The 19,187-nt window shown below is 38.9% G+C and overlaps 2 protein-coding genes across 14 annotated transcripts in view; one reads left to right on the top strand and one right to left on the bottom strand.

Annotated features, from left to right (window-relative positions):
* The window catches only part of TPR (translocated promoter region, nuclear basket protein), a 62,314-nt gene extending 57,920 nt beyond the window's left edge, over positions 1 to 4,394 (bottom strand). For all 9 annotated transcript variants that reach the window (XR_004988804.1, XR_004988805.1, XR_004988807.1 and 6 more), the window contains exons 1-3: positions 4,232 to 4,394; positions 3,513 to 3,827; positions 2,024 to 2,128 (exon numbers count right to left, since the gene is read on the bottom strand). Coding sequence is in view for 5 of the 9 variants with exons in the window: in XM_036442958.2 (XP_036298851.1) it covers positions 2,024 to 2,128; positions 3,513 to 3,827; positions 4,232 to 4,253 (442 nt within the window). In the remaining 4 variants the exon portion in view is untranslated. The remainder of the gene's footprint in view (positions 1 to 2,023; positions 2,129 to 3,512; positions 3,828 to 4,231) is intronic.
* Positions 4,395 to 4,456: 62 nt separating this feature from the next.
* The window catches only part of ODR4 (odr-4 GPCR localization factor homolog), a 32,808-nt gene continuing 18,077 nt past the window's right edge, over positions 4,457 to 19,187 (top strand). For 3 of the 5 annotated variants that reach the window (XR_006741943.1, XM_045583143.1, XM_045583142.1), the window contains exons 1-9: positions 4,487 to 4,596; positions 5,024 to 5,093; positions 7,851 to 7,971; positions 10,518 to 10,652; positions 12,178 to 12,273; positions 14,955 to 15,061; positions 16,039 to 16,075; positions 16,862 to 17,002; positions 18,251 to 18,346. Coding sequence is in view for 4 of the 5 variants with exons in the window: in XM_045583143.1 (XP_045439099.1) it covers positions 7,873 to 7,971; positions 10,518 to 10,652; positions 12,178 to 12,273; positions 14,955 to 15,061; positions 16,039 to 16,075; positions 16,862 to 17,002; positions 18,251 to 18,346 (711 nt within the window). In the remaining variant the exon portion in view is untranslated. Of the gene's footprint in view, positions 4,597 to 5,023; positions 5,094 to 5,632; positions 5,697 to 7,850; positions 7,972 to 10,517; positions 10,653 to 12,177; positions 12,274 to 14,954; positions 15,062 to 16,038; positions 16,076 to 16,861; positions 17,003 to 18,250; positions 18,347 to 19,187 lie in introns of those variants that run through there. The other 2 variants (XM_036442969.2, XM_036442970.2) reach the window with 2 other exon arrangements.

Raw genomic sequence — 19,187 nt, 5'->3', positions numbered from 1 at the left:
ATCACACACAGGCTTAAAATTTGCAATGAACAGGTTTTATCCAACTGCCACTCATATACACTTTAAAATTAAGAACTGAGTTTCAGGAAGACTGAGTTATACATTGCATTTCAAATCATAAATACACCCCAAATTTTCTGAATTTCTAGACCAAAATTCCATGTGATCATTCCAGCCAACATTTATAGGTAAAAAAGCATATGTAATTACCAACTTCCTTATTTTTCAATGACATCTTGCAAGTCAAACATAAAAAAAGTGATTAAATTTATAAATAAGAAAACTGAGCTAAAACATACCAAAATAGTTAATAACATTTAACTTCTTTATAGAAGAATGTATACAGAATAAATCACAATAGACACTGATTATAATTTGGCTTATTAATCACTGTAAAGAAGACTTTAACATGGAAGAAAGGAAATTATACTTGATATTCAATTATCAATCCTACAATGTCCACATATAATGAATGGGCTATCTCTCCTTAAGAGTTTCTCTGCTAAACACATGAAGGTAATTAGGAAAGAGTTAACTTTAAGTTTTCTTCAATTAAAATATTATGTGCTAGCAATTTAATGAGCAAATACTTTATTACTATTTCTAGTATCAAGTTCTATTTAAACAATTGGCTTATTACAAGAAAAAAACATTACAAAATTAGTCTAAATTTTCTATTTTGCTTTAAAGTTACTTACTGCTTTCCAAACTTACACATCCAGTAAAACTAAAAAAATATAAATGTAGTTATACATCTCAAATGTCTGTTTATGTTTCTTTACCCCATCTTCCCTTCCCTCTCCCTTTTCCAGATCTAACACAAGCAGCTATAATCAGTTATTTTCCTGAAATTCTTCAGCATCACTATTGTATAGTCCTTATTATGCTAAAGCAAAACAATGTATAGACAATAAAGTGGATCTATTTATTCAATATATACATATGCCTTCATTACAAATGTATCCATATCATACCATCATATGTATGTCATGTTTTAAAAATGAGTTGTGCCAAAATTAGCTGATAAAAGAATGACCCAAATAGCCAAAGGACATGAACCTGGTTAAGAAAAAAGATGGATGTTTTAACCATTCTCCTTATCATTTGCTTCCTGAGTTCTTAATCAAATTAAAATCCATCTGTATCAAGTTACCAATATTATGCCCCATACTCTAACAAGTCTTTTCTGACATTTGCTTTTTTCTATTGTAGACAAAGCAAATACACATCATCTTCCCAATAAATATCAAGACCTTTAATTAGAATCTGTGCACTTTTTAGTACTCAGTGATGTAAAAAAAACTAATTGAGGAAATTAGCTACTTTTCTTTCACCTGAACTAGGATTAAGTAGGAAATATCTTGAGATTAATATTTATAACATAAAATTAAAACAAATAGGTTTTAATTTTTCAACAAAAATAATTAAGCACTCTCCTCACCTTTTCAGTTGCCTAATTGCTTTTATTCTTTTCAAAATGCTTTCTAATATCACATTTGACCTGTATAGTAAGTAGATAGGCATGTGGTTCTAGCCATTTTATAAACAGTCAGGCACCATTCTGAGTTACATATGGCAAAAGAACATTTTAATAGCACTCAGAATTAGAACCAAGGCCTCCTGACCATTAAACCCTATTTTCTTTTATAGTCTTTACCACTGAATGAAAAATCAAAATATTACCATTAATGAAAACAGTATCTTCATTATAAATTAGATGTTTCCAAAGTATACAAAAGTGTCAGAAGATCTCAATACTCCACGAATATGATAAAGATGTAATTAGGCCCTAGCCGGTTTGGCTCAGTGGATAGAGCATCAGCCTGCAGACTGAAGGGTCCTTGGTTGGATTCCTGTCAAGGGCACATTTCCAGGTTGCGCGCTCCATCTCCACTAAGGGGCGTGCAGAAGGCAGCCAGTCAATGATTGGCTCTCATCGTTGATGTGTCTCTCCCCCCCTCTCCCTTACTCTCTGAAATCAATAAAAATATATTTTAAAAAAAAGATATAATCAAATACTTACTGAGCTTCTCTAGCTCAAGCCGCAAGCTTTGGCACTCTCGGGTTTCATTCACAAGTCTCTCCTGACTGTGGGACAGCCTCTTCTCTACCTCAAAGTACTGTTGTTCTACAGAAGAGCAGAGAAAAAAAATAAAGAACACATGTACCCTCAATTTCGATAATGCCACTTATTTTTAATAAGCTTCATTTTAAAATTTAAGACATGGTATTGGAACTGCACACCAAGTAAGAAAACTTGAGTAAAGGTCAATACTGGTAGCACTGAAAATGACTTCAAAGGATTTAAATGGTAAGTATCTGACAAAAGAAAACAAGGCCTGAGGGGGATTTTGCAAATTACTAGCCTGTCTATCACACAACATTAAGAACTTCTTCAAGGCAGAAAACTTGTCTTCTATCTCAGTATTTTCCCCATTATGTCAGTAGATTCCTTAGCATAAAAAGCAGCCAAATAAGCTCTATTAAATGGAGAAAAAAATCATTTCCATTAAAAACCACCTGCTTTCAAAGGCTAGTGTTAAAACAGCCAAAATATACCCCCAAAGTATACACTGACTACATTTAAGTAAAAACAAATGTGTTCTTATCACGGGAAGAAGGGCTTAAAGCCCTGTTCAGCGCTGTTATCAGGCACATCAAAGACTACTCAATATTTTTGTGTCAATGCAGTACACCAGATTCACCTTGGGGACGCGGGAAATTCATTTTCAACGTCAATTCTGCAACACTTTCTGAAGTAATAACTTATTCACAACTTTCAACCAACGTAGCAAACAAAAGCCAGTAACAATCCCCGAAGACAAAACTGGGTGAACCGAAGCAAACAGCAGGGAGTCAGTGTTTTACCAATGGCTAACCTCTCTCTTACCAAGAACGTTCAAGTCTGCTCTTACTGGAGGGTCTACTGCAGGCATGACCAATAGGCCGTCACATCATTTCCTATTAAACTCCCGCTTTCAGAGGTTAAGTCCAGCATCGTAAACGTTCACTTCGCTGCCAACGCCATCCTATATGCACCTACGTACGCATTTTTGCAAAGCATCTCGTTCCTCCTACGGGACCAGAGCCCCGCACGCACCCTCAAAACAAGCGCACGAGGCAGTCGATGAGACAGATTGCATGCAGGTGAGCACACAACCAGGCGGCAATCACCGTGGCGGCCCGTGCAACCGACACACGGGGTGCTCAGGGCTCAGAGAGAGGCCGTAGGCTCTGCGGTGCGGGGTAAACAGACCCTCAGGTGGTCACCATTCCTCGTTCTGGGAGACTGCCCCAATGACAAAGAAAACGGACCCAACTGTGGAGTCAGATTTGCAAAAAGGCTCCTGCTTATCGGACAGTGAAAGGGGCCGGGAAGACAAGGCCAAGGAGGGCCCTCGAGAGCGAAGAAGCGATGCTACCAGGGAAGTCGCGGCCAGAGAGAGAGCGAGCGAGCGCGCTCATAGGCGGGAGCCGGGCCCCCACCTGAGCGCGGGAAGCGCGTCACTTACCGCTCTCCACCTTAAACTTCTCGTGCCGCCCCTTCAGGCCGTCGATCTCGGACTGCTGGTCGGCCAGGAACTTTTCCAGCTTGTTCTGCACGGACTTGGGCAGCTTGTTCAGTTCCGTGCGCTCCAGGACCTGCTGCAACACCGCCGCCATGTCCGCCAGGCCGGGGGCCGCCGCGGCAGCGGCCGACGGACCGGACACGGCGAAGAAAGGCGAAGACCAGGAGGAGGAGGACCCAGGAGCCTGGGCGGCCACCTCTGCGGCCTCGCTCGGGGGCTCGCGCGCGCCGGCCCGCCGGAGGTTCCCGCGGCGGGACCCTGGGGAACCAAACCCTGCGTTAGCGGCAGCGGCGGCGGCGGCGGCACCACCACCAGCGTTGCGGCGCCCGCGTCCGGATGCGCGCGCAGCAACCGGCAGCGGTGCATCCTGGGAGCAGTGCAGAGGCCGCCTCCGACCCGCACCTGCCCTCCGACTTCCCTTTTTCACCAGCAGGAAGCCCCGCGGGATTCTGGGAAATGTATTTCTTTTTCTCACAAATGCCTCGCGGAGCCCAGTTATGTAACATCCGGTCAGCTTCCTCCTTTATTCCTGTTTCTCTCTCCCCACCCCCCGCACCCCCCCCTGCTCTCCCCAGCAGGCCGCGTGGCCACTGACCGCGAGGTGGCGCCACACGGTGCTTCTTATAACCCACGTCCCTCCTTACAAAGCAGGGCCCGCTTACCGTCAAAGCTTCGCGAGGCCATGGCGAGTCCCCTTTGGCGGCTCCTAGACACTGAGCCGCTAGAGGGCACCGGCCGCGGCAGGCCCGGATAGCAGGCGCCGGGCTAACGCCCAGCTGTGCACGGTGCCCGGAAGGGGGCGGGGCGGCCCGCAGGCGCTTTGGCAGAGGAACTGCGGCGGCGGAGGCCGGGGGGCCATTGCGTCATCAGTCTGCGCCGCCCGCCTCCGGAGACCCGGGGTGGGGAGTGGGAAGGGGTGGGGACGTCCGTCGCCTTCGGATGAATTATTGGGTCCCTAAGCCCTGAGCCGGGAATTGGTCCCTGGAGGCTGGTACCTGGGCCCTCAGTTCCCCGCACGGGCCGGCAGGTGAGTGTGCTGCCACGCGTGCAGGTGACTCAGCCTTAGGCTGCAACGCGTGCATACGAAGGCTGTGTGTGTGTGTGTGTGTGTGTGTGTGTGTGTGTGCGCGCGCGCACCTGGACAGGAGAACTTCCCTTTTTTAAGGAAGAAACAGACAGGCTGTAGGAAACGTGTGGACAGACACGATGGCACCACACACTCAAATCCAACTTGGACAGACTCATCTTATTGGAAAGAGCTACTTAGATGCCGTGTGTGTGTGTGTGTGTGTGTGTGAGAGTGAGTGAGTGTGTGTGTGAGTGTTCATGTGTGTGTATGTATGTGTGAGTGTCTGTGAGTATGAGTGTGTGTGTTGTGTGTAGTGTGTGTGTGTTGGGGTGGGTCACAGGGAGCCAAACAGGAATGTAAGGAGCCCGCCCGGTTCATTTTTCAGGACGAAGATTTTATTCCAAAAAGGAAGTTTGGAGGCGTGTTGGAGTGTCACCTCTGTTTTGTGTGCCAAGGTAACATTGCAGAAAAGGGGACCTTCCATTTATATATATATATATATATATTTTTTTTTTTAATGGAAAAACTGCCATCACAAACGTTTTTAAGCAAATTTCTTATAAACCACTTCTCACTCCACCACCTGAAGAGAGAACTGCTTGTTTCCAGATGTAACTCTGGCCTCTAAGCTGACTCTAAAGATGACGTCATGTGTGATCGCTCTCCTAAAATAACTTAAATTCTTTTATTGAACAGAAAGCATTGCTCACGTCGTTCCCCCTGCACTTCCCACAGTAGTAGGCCACTTTCTAATGTCAGTAAAGAGTTCAGGGTTGATTTTTTAAGACCTCTGAAATATTTTATGTAATCACTTTAAAGTTTCAGGTCTGTGCAGTACTGTACTATGCCCTAGGTACACAATATTATCATTATGTTATCGCGCATTTGGAAAGGGCAGTTATTCTGTACATGAACTCGCAGAATCCTGAATTTTTGACAGGTTTTTCAGACCTCTGGGATCCTGCTAGGGTTTATTTTGTAGACTAGGGCGGTAGAGTTGTCTCAAGTCACAGTGTTTGGACAACTTGGAAAGCTCTTGCTGACGCACAGTTTTTCAGGAAAAATTGAACTGTAAGCGAAGGTCACCTTTTTAGTCTTGTCCTTTGTAAAGTATCGTTGGCTACATTTCAAAATTTGAAAGGAGCACTAAACAGAACAAAAAAAATCTAACACTCAACCAGATTTCACAACCCAACACATTTTCCTCTTCCTGTTGCATTCAGTTTCTTATACATTGACATGGCCAGTAGGTGTCACCTTGGAAGAAATAAGGTGAGACAGGTACATACCATAACTTTGGAGTCACTGTCACTGCTCTTTCTTGCAAGCATTAGGAATTATTAGGCCAGAAGGAAAGGAGTGGAATTGCATGATGAAGTAGAGGAAAGTTTAAAACACAGAAATGCATACTTTAAGGCACTATCAAAGTCAAATGCCCTTACTTTTATGGAGGTATTCATGATTTAGAAAGGCAGTTCTTGACGTAATCTAAACAAAAATTGTGTGCAAACTGTTGTTGGAAAAGAGGTAGGAAGACGCTGAATGCATTTCGAGACAAAACTGAACAGGCTCTTTGAAAAACAGCAGTAGCAGCAACAACCACAGCATCTGGCAGGCCATGTCAAGTTGGAGCCAGTCCTCTGGGCTTTTGTTTTGGAGAATGCAGATCATTGTGACAGTTTACCGGTGTCAGATACGCCACCCCTGCACATCTCTGGTTGCTTCCACTTTGTTGTACTGACTCAGAGTGAAATTTTTTATAAAACTCCAAAGACTTCTTATCTCTATTCAAAATGCTGCCAACTGCCAAAACCGGTTTGGCTCAGTGGATAGAACATCAGCCTGCGGACTGGAAGGTCCCAGGTTCAATTCCGGTCAAGGGCATGTACCTCGGTTGCGGGCACATCCCCAGTAGGGGGTGTGCCGGAGGCAGCTGATCGATGTTTCTCTCTCATGGATGTTTCTAACTCTATCCCTCTCTCTTCCTCTCTGTGAAAAATCAATAAAATATATTTAAAAACAAGAAAGACAAAATGCTGCCAACTGTGTACCTATAGTCTTTTATATGTTTTATAATATTTTGGAATATCATCTCTACATTTTTGTCTCCCACACCCAATGTGAACTTTTTGAGATCATCGTTCATTATTGCCTACTCTTTCAGTTGGCATCTTTGTTTTTTAGCTACAGAAAGTCAAATCAAAGGAGCACAGGCCAGTAAGAGGAATATACTGGTTCTCATCCACCGTCAGGAGTTACTCCTAGTAACGGTTTAGAAGAGAAACTGAGTTTGATTCCTCGTTCTAAGCATGGTATTTAAGGGCATGGGTTTTAGAACCAGACTGAGTTCACATTGTACCTTTGCCATGTACCAGCTTTGTCACTTGGGCAAGTTACATTACCTTTCTTTGTTTTAGTAGAAGCTATGCAAATGTTGTTATTGCATTGCTATTTACTTCAGTAGCTCTTGTTCTATGAGTTACTCAAGAGCAGACATCAAACATTACCTTCATAGCATCTCACCTGGCACAACTTCTAGTATGTAGTAGTTCTTCACAGTATGCTTAGGTTCTCTACCTCCCCCTGAGCAAATCAAATATTATCATCCCGGCCATGTGGCTCAGTGGGAATGTTTGCCAGTTTGGTTCCTAGTCAGGGTACATACCTATGTTTCAGGTTCGATCCCTGGTTGGGGCATTCATGGGAGACAACCAGTCGATGTTTCTCTCTCTCTCTCTCTCTCTCTCTCTCTCTCTCTCTCTCTCTCTCTCTCTCTTTAAATCAATAAAAGCATATCCTCAGGTGAGGATTGAAAAAAAAATTATCTTTTCTGTTTGAGAAACGCATACTGAGGCTTAGCAATAGATTATTAAGTTTAACACAACTAAGGAGTAGTACGTCTGAAATAAAAATACAGGTGTGTAGACTACTAATTTAGTGTCCTTTCCCTGATCAGAAATGTGGTATTGAGTTTCATCTCTCATATCAACTCTGGTTGGTCAGCCTCACATCAACTCTGGTTGCAGCACTATGTTGAGAATTTTGAAGCTACATTTGAACTTTGCAAGTAAGAATATCCTATTTAATAAGCAATCACTGCAAGGCATTGAGGTAGTGCCACTTCTCTCTCTGTACTTCCCCCCCATGAGAAAAATGTTGCAAGTTATATTCCCCCCCCCTAAAAATACTATATTTTTTTTCTTGTAATTTAGGAGATTGAATTAGTTCTCAATAATGGGAAGAACCTACATTGTAGAAGAGACTATTGGCCAGTATCTCTCAAACCTCAGTCTCCAAGGAAAGTCTTTTGTCTCAGGTCTTTTAATAGGACAGGTATGTATCTTTTACTGTGTATTTAATTGACAGGACAAATTACCTGTTTATTTCCATTTGAACCATGCTGTTTAACAATAAGCTCAAGGTTCGGGGATGAAGGGATGGAATGTAGAAGTAAATTTAAAATGGATTTTTTCAGGAAAAATGCGGAGCGGTATGACAGACTTAGTCCAGCTGTGCTCAAGTCAGAACACATTCCTGTTTGACAATGCAAAAATAATTTATAATGTGGAAACATCAAAATTAGAATTTTTACTAATTATTATTTTACATTTGTGTGTGTGTGTGTGTGTGTTTCCAAAGTGTTTTGTACTTCCTTCTAATCTTTATTAATTCCTGATGGTTCAGTATTTTTATAGAAGTAGTTTTTGACAGGTTTACTCCCATTTTAATTTGTCTTATCTTAGTCTTAGAGCAACAGTCATCCTATATTTTGTTACATAGTATAGTACTTACCATATTGATTTTTACTAAAATGTTAATTCAATGGAGAGGGAGTGGGAAGAGGTGGGAGAAATTTGAAAATTACACATGTTCTATTTCTCCCATAAAGTTAAGCCTTAAAAGTCAACACAAACTGGAATAGAGATTTGGACAGTTACTTTAAAAAGCATAAGCACCAACTGACTTATTATAATTGAAGGAAGGCTGTGCTAATAAGCAAGGAGGACTCGTCAGCAATACAAAGCAGCAACAGCAACTAAAAAAGAGAGTAACAGACAAACACTGCATCCATCTAAACACTGTTTAGGGGAAAGTGCACTGTGGCCCAAGGGCTTGAGTTTGAGGCCTGTTAGCAAATGAAGCTCTGTTGTGACACAGCTCTAGTTCCAGATATTTTATCATGATGCCTTTCAAATTGCATAACAAACTCTCCTTGTTCTGATGCTATCCCATATTCCCATGACCCCCCTGGTCACACCTTCATGGTCACAAACCTGATTCTGAACTTGTAAGACAGAGGGCAGACCCTGCACTGTTCACCCAGGTAGTCCCATCCCTTGAGGCCTCTCATTGGACGACCAGCCTGCCTCTCTTGGCAACAATCTGAACTTCCTTTTTATTCTGGAAACACAGTATCTAATATAGAGTTCCTTTTGCTAGGAATTTTTTTTTCTTTATATGTTTATTTTTGTGCTAAATGGTAAATCTTTTATGATGCTGGTGTTTGTGGGGTTTTCTTTTTCCTCCATAGCTTTCTTCCCCTTATCCCCCCATTACCTCCACCCCAAATCCCCTCACTCATGCCCTCACACCCCGCGGCACCCTCTCTCCACCCGCTCCCCCCCCCCCTGTTGTCTGTGTCCATTGGTTAGGGTTATATGCATGCTGCTAGGAACTTTTTACTTAAGGTTCTTTACTTCCCATTATTATTATTGTTTTTAAATATAAGGGAAGAAGAGTTTTAGAGAAAGATGGGTTCAGTGAAATAAAAGTCTAGTGAGAAATACTCTCTTCCAAACTTGCCTTAGTGCACACAGATGGCTTCTCACAAATGCGTCTCCCAAGTTGGGATGTTCCTTCTGGTGTTGCTTCATGCTGCCTTGTAATTCCGTCCACTCTTCCACATGTTCTTTCTTCCTCTTTATTCCAGGGTTCATCATTTTTCTCTCCTTCCCATCAAGCTTATCTGTTTCCTACTTCCAGGGTCATTTTCTTTTCAAAGTCATAGATTTTATGAGAAGGAATAGCTTTCTTAATCAGCACCTACCGGTACTTTTTCCTATGTACATTTGCATGTAACTCTCTGGAAAAAACTTTTATAGAAATAAATTCTCTTTCTTTTCTAGTTCAAGATGACACTAAAGATGGGAATTTCAGGTCATGTCTGAGGATGGCGACATACTAACTTGTATTATCAGTCTTATTTTTATTCTTTCTTTATAGGAACCTCCCACTGTAATAATACGAGGCTATTTGATGTTCCTAAATTTATATTTGGGTTTCCCACCTTCGATTACCATTTAATTGCTATTAAAACTGAGGAACATAAATCTGATACCATTTCACTTATGTGTTCCCTTGTTTTTCTGTGGACACACATATGCAAGTTTCCCACTATTGTTATTTTTTTTGTGTGTTTTTCTTTTTGTTTTTAGTTTCTATTGATACACAGTATTTGTCATTTCAATGAAAGTAAGATGCATAAGATCATTTGTTGCTTTATTTCATTGAACCATCAATATGTTCAAATTATATAGGAAATAAATATAATAACTAGAAAATTGACCGAGCATATTTGTTTTCTTTTTATTTAAATGTAGTTCATTTACTCATCCAGTAAGTCATTTTTAGTGAACACTATGTGATTCATATTTGGATGTCCAAATAAATAAGAGGCTGATATTAAATATATTAAAAGATGACGTATGGGGAAAGTGTTATAAGCATATTTATGAAGATTGATTTCTGTATAGATTCCATTATAATATAGACATTAACAATTTAAGCTGTTATAAATATTACTATTTTTGCATGTCATAAGAGCTTTACATTCTTCAGTCAGATATCACTCTAATAAGTTTTTCTAATTTGTTTTTAAGTGTTCTTCACAGAAGGATTATGTGATTCTTGCCACTAGAACACCACCAAAAGAGGAAAAAAATGAGAATCTCAAGCATCCCAAAGATCAGTTGGATAACTTGGATGAAGAATGGGTCACGGAACATGCTAACCAGGTCACCAGAGTTTTCTCCTTATATAGTTAAATTTGTATTTATTGACTGATACAATAAAAGCACTTTATCCTCAGATTACCAGAGTAGGATTTCAGAGTACTCATTCTTAAATTTTCACAACTTGCATTTTCTTACTGGAAGTTAAGTAACCTTCCCAAGATTACAGAATAAGTAATGGAACCGGGATTTGAACCAAGGCAGTCTGACTTTTTGATCTTATATGCTATGCTTTTCCATTGTTAATTTTTATCTGTTACATTTTTTTAAATTTATCTCCTACTATGTTCATTTAGCTTATTTTCAGTTTTTCTTTAAATAATACTAGTCATTGATAATATAGTTTCTGGTCATATTGTTTTAAAGATTTAATCTAGGCACTGAGGCAATAAAATGACAGTTAAATTTTTAAAAAATCCTCAGAATCTATGTTTTAACCAATTAAAAGACATTACCCAAACCAGTTATAAGAGAAATGAGATAAAAATAGAAAATGTTACAGAAATATGGAAGGGGAATGACTAAATACCTGCCAATGGTTGGATTCAGACAGTTTGATAGAAGGCTCTGAACTCAAAAAATGAATAGGACTTTGCCAGTAGAAGTTAGGGAACAAATTCAATGTCCAAAGGAAGGTATGCATAAATGACCTGAGGGCATTAAAGTTAAAGGTATGTTAGGAAAATAGCAAGCAATTGGGTATCATTGAAATACACGATATATAAAAGAATATAGTTATACATAAGACTGTAAGGGGCCAGTTATGGATGGCTTTGGAGTCCTATCCTAAGAAGTGAGGAGTTTGTTTGGTAGACAGTAGCTCTATGGTAAAGTTAAGAACTCCTTATTTTGAGAAGGAGGTAATATGATCTGTCAGTAATTTAGAAATTAATTTTAACCTTTTGTACGCCATAAACGTCTATAGATGCTTTAAAAAATCATTTTTTGTGAGAATTTTTAACTGAAAATAATCAAGAATACCCAAATTGTGAGTAATACATTTATTTTTATAATATTCATTGCAAATTGACTTTTTTAAATTAAATTCAAAGTATTGTGGCATGTGGGGTTGGTTTCCATTTTGGACACGTGGCAGTTCAATGCCTTGGTCAGTGTAGTTGGAGAGTAGAGCATCTGGAGACAGAACCAAATACATATAACAGCAATAGTCAAAAAAAAAAAAAAAAAAAAAAAAAAAAGGTGATATGAGTCTAAGCTAGACTCAGTTTCATGAGGAACAGGGTTTAATATCTGTTTTGTTTATGGCTATATCCTCTGGGCCAAACACAGTATTTTCATAGTGTATAAAGAAAACTCAAAGATTGTGTTCATACTGACACCCTATTTGTCTTGGTTATCATCCATTTCTCAGTATTTTAACCCGTTTCTCAAAGCTCCTGCCTCACTGCTATTCATATAGTTGGTACTCAGTAGGGATTTGCTGATTTAATATTTAGCTTCTCAGACACAAAGGATTGCATATAATGCCAAATGTTTATGTTGGCTAATACTATATTTCTATTTTTAGGTATCCAGAATGCTACCTGGGGGACTTTTAGTTCTTGGAATATTTATTATTACAACATTAGAAATGGGAAATGATTTTCAAAATACCCTGCGCAGAGTAAGTCTGAAATATAAAAATTCTTAATGTGATCAAGTTACATCTTATTTTAATGGGTGCTATTTGGATATATGTATACCTGAAATACATATTTGAATTTCTATCCCATAATTCTTTATACTAGAGGCCCGATGCACAAAACTCATGCAAGATGAGACCTTCCTTTCCCCAGCTGCCAGCACTGGCTTTCCTCTGGCGCCAGGGACCCAGGTTTCACTTGCAGCCCCGCTTCCTCCTGAAGGCCATCTGTGAAGGACATCCGGGAGGACGTCTGGTCTAATTAGCATATAATGCTTTTATTATTATAGATTATGTTGGCATAGCTTTCCCACCCAGTTGCTTGGTATCTTGTGTATAATGTCAATATTTATATTTTCAGTCAAAGCTGCAGATGTTAAAATAGTCTTAATTTAAAGATTTTTTTTTTATTATTATGAAACAAGTTATAATGATTTAACTTTCTGTTTACAATAGTAGTATTCTGTTAGACTTTTCATTTAGTTCCAAATGGTTGCTCTAATGTGAAATTAATAGGCTTTGCGATTCTTCTGTTCAATTCTCTCAGTATCCTGAGAGTAAGACATAAAGCCATCACAATAATCAGATATTTATTCTTTATTCCTGGACTGAGTATTATGAATCCCTTGTTTTTGTTTTATTTCCACATCAGTGAATTGGGTAATAAAGTCTACATGTAAATATGAAGTTTCACAACCTGTTTCACCTGACAACCTAAAGTAAACTCTGCAGCCAGCTTTCATCTCTTTAAAAAGTTATTTCCCACCTCATCAGTTTGGCTCAGTGGATAGAGCATCATCCAGTGGACTGAAGGGTCCTAGATTCAATTCTGGACAAGGGTACATGACAGGGTTGCAGGCTCGATCCCCAGCGGGGGGCGTGCAAGAGGCAGCCAATCAGTCATTCTCTCTCATCATGGTCATTTCTGTCTCTCCCTCTCCATTTCTCTCTGAAATCAATAAAAATATATTTAAAAATAAATAAAAAGTTATTTCCCCCATCAAGAGAGAAGCGGACCTCATAACCTTAAAAAGTGCAAAAATCCACAGGAAGTCCCCACAAGTTTTTCTAGTAAAAAAGTGTGCAACCAAGAATTCCAGATGCTACAGATTCTTCTTGTTTTATAACCTTACCTATCAAATGTCCACTGTCAGACTTTTGATATTTGTACCTAAGGGAGTAAGGGAAGAAAATGGAGATTTTTCCCTCCCCTGGAAAGTTATTCAACCTTCTGCTGTCTTTCCCATCTTCTATATATATAAAAGGCTAATATGCAAAGTATCCCCAAGGGAATTTGACCAAGAGACCAGGAGTTCTATTGCTTGCTATGACATGCGCTGACCATCAGGTGGTGGTGCGGAATGAAGGAAGGCCCCAGCCTGCAGTTGGAAGGCCCTGATCGCCAGTCAGGCCTAGGGACCCTACCCATGCACGAATTTCATGCATCGGGCCTCTAGTTTTTAATAAATGTATATTATAGTTACTCTGTCTCAATAGCATTTTGGAATATGATCTAAATCTTTATGTATTAATAACATTGGTTGTGCATCCTTTTGTGTTTGGTGCAGGATTGAGTGGGGGTGAGTGTGTACTCAGAATGTTGTAATTATTGAGTTTGAATTATCTAACTTTGTTTCCATTGGCCAGCATTGAGGAACACTATAAGAAAGAACATTATAAAACTTGCCAGTGTCTCACATAAGATCATTGTTAAGAACTTTGTTCATTATATCACATAATATTGTCTTTCAAGAAATTTCTTTTGATATAATTATGAAAAAAAGTTGTGCTTCTTCTGATTTCAGCTAATTTATGGACCATGTGCAGTAGGTAACAAATTAGGTTTTGTTATACACATTATTGTTAGAAAGCTTAGAGCCATATTATAACTCCTCTTCATATATCAAGTATGCCATTCTATAATTCTTATTTCTGGTATAAATATATGTCAACTATTTCTTTTTTTCTTGTCACTTTAAATTTATGTTGCTACTAATATATTGTATGTGTCCTTGTATATTGCTTTAAATCTTTTGTGACATTTATTTTTTTTATTTTTAAAATATATTTTATTGATTTTCCACAGAGAGGAAGGGAAAGGGATAGAGAGCTAGAAACATCAATGAGAGAGAAACATGGACCAGCCGCCTCCTGCACACCCCCCACTGGGGATGTGCCCGCAAGCAATGCACATGTCCTTGACCAGAATCGAACCTGGGACTTTTCAGTCCGCAGACTGATGCTCTATCCACTGAGCCAAACCGGTTTTGGCAATCTTTTGTGACATTTAAATAAGAAATGCCAAATGGGTGACATGCTCCATTTTTATAGTTTAAAAATAACTTGTCCTTTCTCGCACTTATTATAATAAAGCCTTTATTCTATATTTCACTTAAATGTTTGCCAAACATTAAATTTTATGTCCAGTAGATTCTTAATGATGATGGATTATATTTTCTATTTTAGAAAAGCAGTTGTGTAAATGGAACCCAAACGGTTAATAATCAGTTTCACTCTTTCTTTTGAAGAAAAGACAATTTAATTGTAGAATCATGAAATTTTTAATAGATTGAACTTAGGGACATTATAATTGTATGTTTTTCTGTATTCACTTTTCTTCTTTCACTTTGCGTTCAATTGATGTGTGTTTTCCTCTATTTCAGCTAGTATTTGCTGTGGAAAAATCTATGAATAAAAAGAGACTGTGGAGTTTTACAGAGGAAGAAGTCTCAGATCGAGTGACACTTCACATTTGCTCTTCTACAAAAAAGTATCTTTTATTTAGGTGTTTGTATTTTAAATGTTTATAATTCCAAAATAATTTTCTTATAAGTTTCCCCCCATTTATTTAAATAATTATTTTAAAAGTAAGCTTAGTTTCTAAGTTTTTCTGTAAATAACACATACTTAGCACAATAACAACAACTACTACTGCTACTACTACTACTAATATAATCATGCCTCAAGGTTGCAAAGAGTTTGACAGAGGTGTCAAGGACTAGGGATTAAGAACTGTTTACCAGCATGATAAATCTCCTACAGAGAAGTAGATACCCCAGCTGACAGCTTAAGCAAAGTAATGCTTTTATTATGCTAAATTTTTACGTCCAATTGCTATTGGTAAAATGTTCAATTCAAAGCACAGGTGCACTGAGCTGGACAGTTAGGATATCTAAGAAATTTTTAGGACTTCAGGCAAGATCAAATGGCACTAAAAGCCAGTTATAAGGTCCCCTTAGCTTCTTTCCTATACATCTTGCCAGGGCAAGAATGCCTCCCAAGCAAGTGACAGCCTTGGGAAGAGAGTGCAGGAATGCAAGGGCCCACTGAATCAGGATTTGGAAAAGACAAAATTCACACAGTGACCACTCCTGCAGAAGCTGGGCTTTAAACCCCTTTGTATATTTGACTAGAAAGCTTCATGTACAGGCCCCTTGACCCAATAAAGATTCTCAGGCTTGACTCCATCCAAAACAGCACATCTATTTGTTACAGAGGGTGTGTATTTGAGCAAGTGCTTTCTATTCATTATGTTTAGCAGGATTTATAAGCCATAAGAAATAGTTTAAAGCACGACAACTATAGTCTGAGCAATTTATATATATATATTTGTACAATTACATACATATTTGTATATATCGTTAAGTGTGTAAAGTGGTATAATTTTGTAAAAATTCTTGGATGCTTATAGTTGTTTTGCTTTTATTTTTTGATGGTCTGGGTCATTTTTATCCTTAATTAGTAAAGAATACTTTGTCGAACTTATGATATCCATGATCCAAAGGTAAGAAAAATTGCTCTTTAAAGATTTTCTGTGTTGCAAACTATTTAAAATACAATTCAGTTCTTTATTTAGTTTTAAAAAATTTCAGTGCTGTTCCCTCCTATTGATGTCCATAACCACGTATATATATATATTTTTTATTGTATTTTGAAATATTTCATTACAGTCAAGGAAAATTTATGTGGTTTTTGTTGTGTTTTGTTTTGTTTTTAACAAATGTTTATTAAACTCCCCCTGCCTTGTTTATGTGTTTAGTATTATATTTGAGAGGCTGGTAAAAGTATGTGGGTTTTTGGTAGCTATAGTGACTAGTAAGCGAGCTATTTGCACTTAGCAGAATCCAAACTAACGTTTACTAAGGTGTTTAAAAGTAATGTGAAAAAGTAACTTTGTAGAATTCTGTTAAGGTGGATGGGATAGAAAGGAGAACATCTGGCACCTGAAAGTCACTCAGTGGTTATTTGTTTCACATCAGCAGCTTCAGAATTAACATTGTCAAAGCTATAGATGAGAGCTAGAGGACCAGAGGACTCCTCAGAATTCTAAATATGGACTACCTGGTTTTTGCCAGCCAACCTCTGGAGGAGGGAGTCACCAAGCTCAGTATTTGAAGATTACTAAAATTAAATGCATGCTTTGTTTTTATTTAGTTGTAACCTATTGCCCTTTGAATAAGGCCAAAGAATATGGCCAAACATATTAACTATTAGGTTGTTCAAGTTACTAGGTTGTATATATGATGACTTAAAGCACATATTTTATGTTTTTACCCCTCTCTCACTAAAGAGTTCAGCAAAACCAGCAGATTGGAAGTATCAAAATGGACTATCAACTTCATGGCTTTCTTTAGAGTGTACAGTTCATATTAATATTCACATCCCACTGTCTACTACTTCTGTCAGCTATACTCTGGAGAAAAATACAAAGGTATCAGGGTAAAATGAATTTTCTGTGGTGATTGCTGAATTAATAATTTGCTTTTATTCTGGTTGTCTACTGTTCATTTTATAATCCTTAAAATTGCATTCTAATTGTAACAATATTGTTAGAGGTAACTAATTTATTACCTCAGATTACAAATTTAGAGGGAGGACAATGTCATAATACTAACATATTTAACATAATAGGTGCTCCATAAATATGTTAATTAACTTAGTTATGTACATTGTAAAATATATTGTAGTTATGTAAGAAGGTTAACTGTTTGGTCTTTTTGCTTTTGCATGATTTTTAGTTTTGTGTTCTCTTTTTTAGTCCCTTTTAAGAATTTTTGTATCATTCTTTTGTTTCTATCTCATTTCTGTTGGAGGCAAATACTGCTTTATATATTTGAGGCTTTTTTCTTTTGTCACATTTTTAAAAGATAATGGGAATTTTTGAACTTATTTGACTATGGTCATGTAGTGATTAAACCTTCTAAGTCAGTGATGTAAATGGTAGTTTGAGATAAAGATTAGAAAAACTATTATTAAATACCAGAGGCCCGGTGCATGAATTCGTGCAGGGGTAGGGGTCCCTCGTGGTGGCCTGAGGGGATTGGGCTGAAACCCACAGTCCAAAGCCGCCTGCAGCTCCTACCTACTGCTCTCGCTCATCCTGGCCCCATTACACCTTCCGCGGGCTCACGCCCAATCAGATCCAATCTGGAGAGCTCCAAGCTGCTACAGCAGCGCTTGCCGGCTGTGAGCCCTGTGTCCGGTGCCCTCGTGAGGTGGGTAGCCTGTGGGATCGAGCTGAAACTGGCTCTCCAACATCCTCAAGAGGTCCCACATTGCGAGAGGGCACAGGCCAGGTTGAGGAACCCCACCAGTGCATGATTGGGGCTGGGGAGGCACTGAGGGAGGGATCCAAGGCATGTCTGGCCTATCTTGCTCAGTCCTAATAGGCCGGACCCCAGCAGCAAGCTAACCTACTGGTCGGAGCATCTTCCCCCTGGTGGTCAGGGCACGTCATAATGAGCAGTTGAGCAGCCTTGGCATTCATTAGCATATTACGCTTTGGTTGGTTGAACAGTTGACTTAGCATATTAGACTTTTATTATATAGGATGAGTAAGGTGCAAAAACCTGCTAAATAGAGCTTCTTACTATGCCAGTGAATTAGGAGGAAAAGTTGATTGTGGGGAGTTTGAGATGGCATCATATCTGAAAGATATCCCTGTTGTGTTTCTTATAAGAATGGACTTGCACGCTGGGCGAAGCAAATAGAAAATGGTGTTTATTTGATTAATGGACAAGTTAAAGCTGAAGATTGTGACCTATTAGAAGGACAGGTGAGTTCCGAGAAAATCATCTAATGAAATTATTTGTGTTAAGGAAAAAGAAAAGATGACGTATCCTTAGTTCTGTCATTATTTCCTTCATGAAAACAGTTGTTACCTACTTCTTATTTCTAAGGCCTTTTGAAGTAAAGGGCAGACATTTTTCTCATAAAATTATGAGATTATTTTGTAAATAATTAGAATATTGCCCTTATGGCAGTTTGAAGACTAACCTTTGCCATTTAAAGAAGGGACTACATGGGCTCCTAAAACAGCTTTGATCTGAAGAAAAACTTTATGATCTCTCCATTCAGAGCAAGGGCCTGCAAACTGCAGAAATAAGGGCCGTTTGGTCTCTGTTGCAGCTATTCAGTTCTGATGTTGTAGCATGAAAGCAGCCACAATACATAAATGAATTCTTAGTGTGTTCCAGTAAAACTTTATTTATAAAGGCTGGTAGTAGTCTCAATTTGACCAATAGACCATAGTTTGCTAGTCTTTGCTTTAGAGCACATGTGTCAAACACAAGGCCCGCGGGCCAAATCCGTCCCGCCAGGCCTTGCAATGTGGCCTGCACCGCGCTGTCATCACTGCACTCCGCTGCGTTTCCATCACAATGACAGTTTATGACTGTTCAGTAAACCATTCGGCCCGCGATTTAGGCTGGATTTTAGATTTTGGCCCCTTCTCTGATTGAGTTCGACACCCCTACTTTAGTGGAATAAAAGTAGGGAATTAATGTTTTGTTTTTTGTTTTTATCAACATACATTGATTGCTATAGAATATACAAAGTAACATGTCTATAGAAATAGCTAAAATAAAACAAATAATAATACTTTTTTTCCTCTCACT

This window comes from Pipistrellus kuhlii, unplaced genomic scaffold (genome assembly GCF_014108245.1).
Source record: "Pipistrellus kuhlii isolate mPipKuh1 unplaced genomic scaffold, mPipKuh1.p scaffold_m20_p_18, whole genome shotgun sequence".
Taxonomy (NCBI): Eukaryota; Metazoa; Chordata; class Mammalia; order Chiroptera; family Vespertilionidae; genus Pipistrellus; species Pipistrellus kuhlii.
This window is presented reverse-complemented; position numbering and strand designations above follow the sequence as displayed.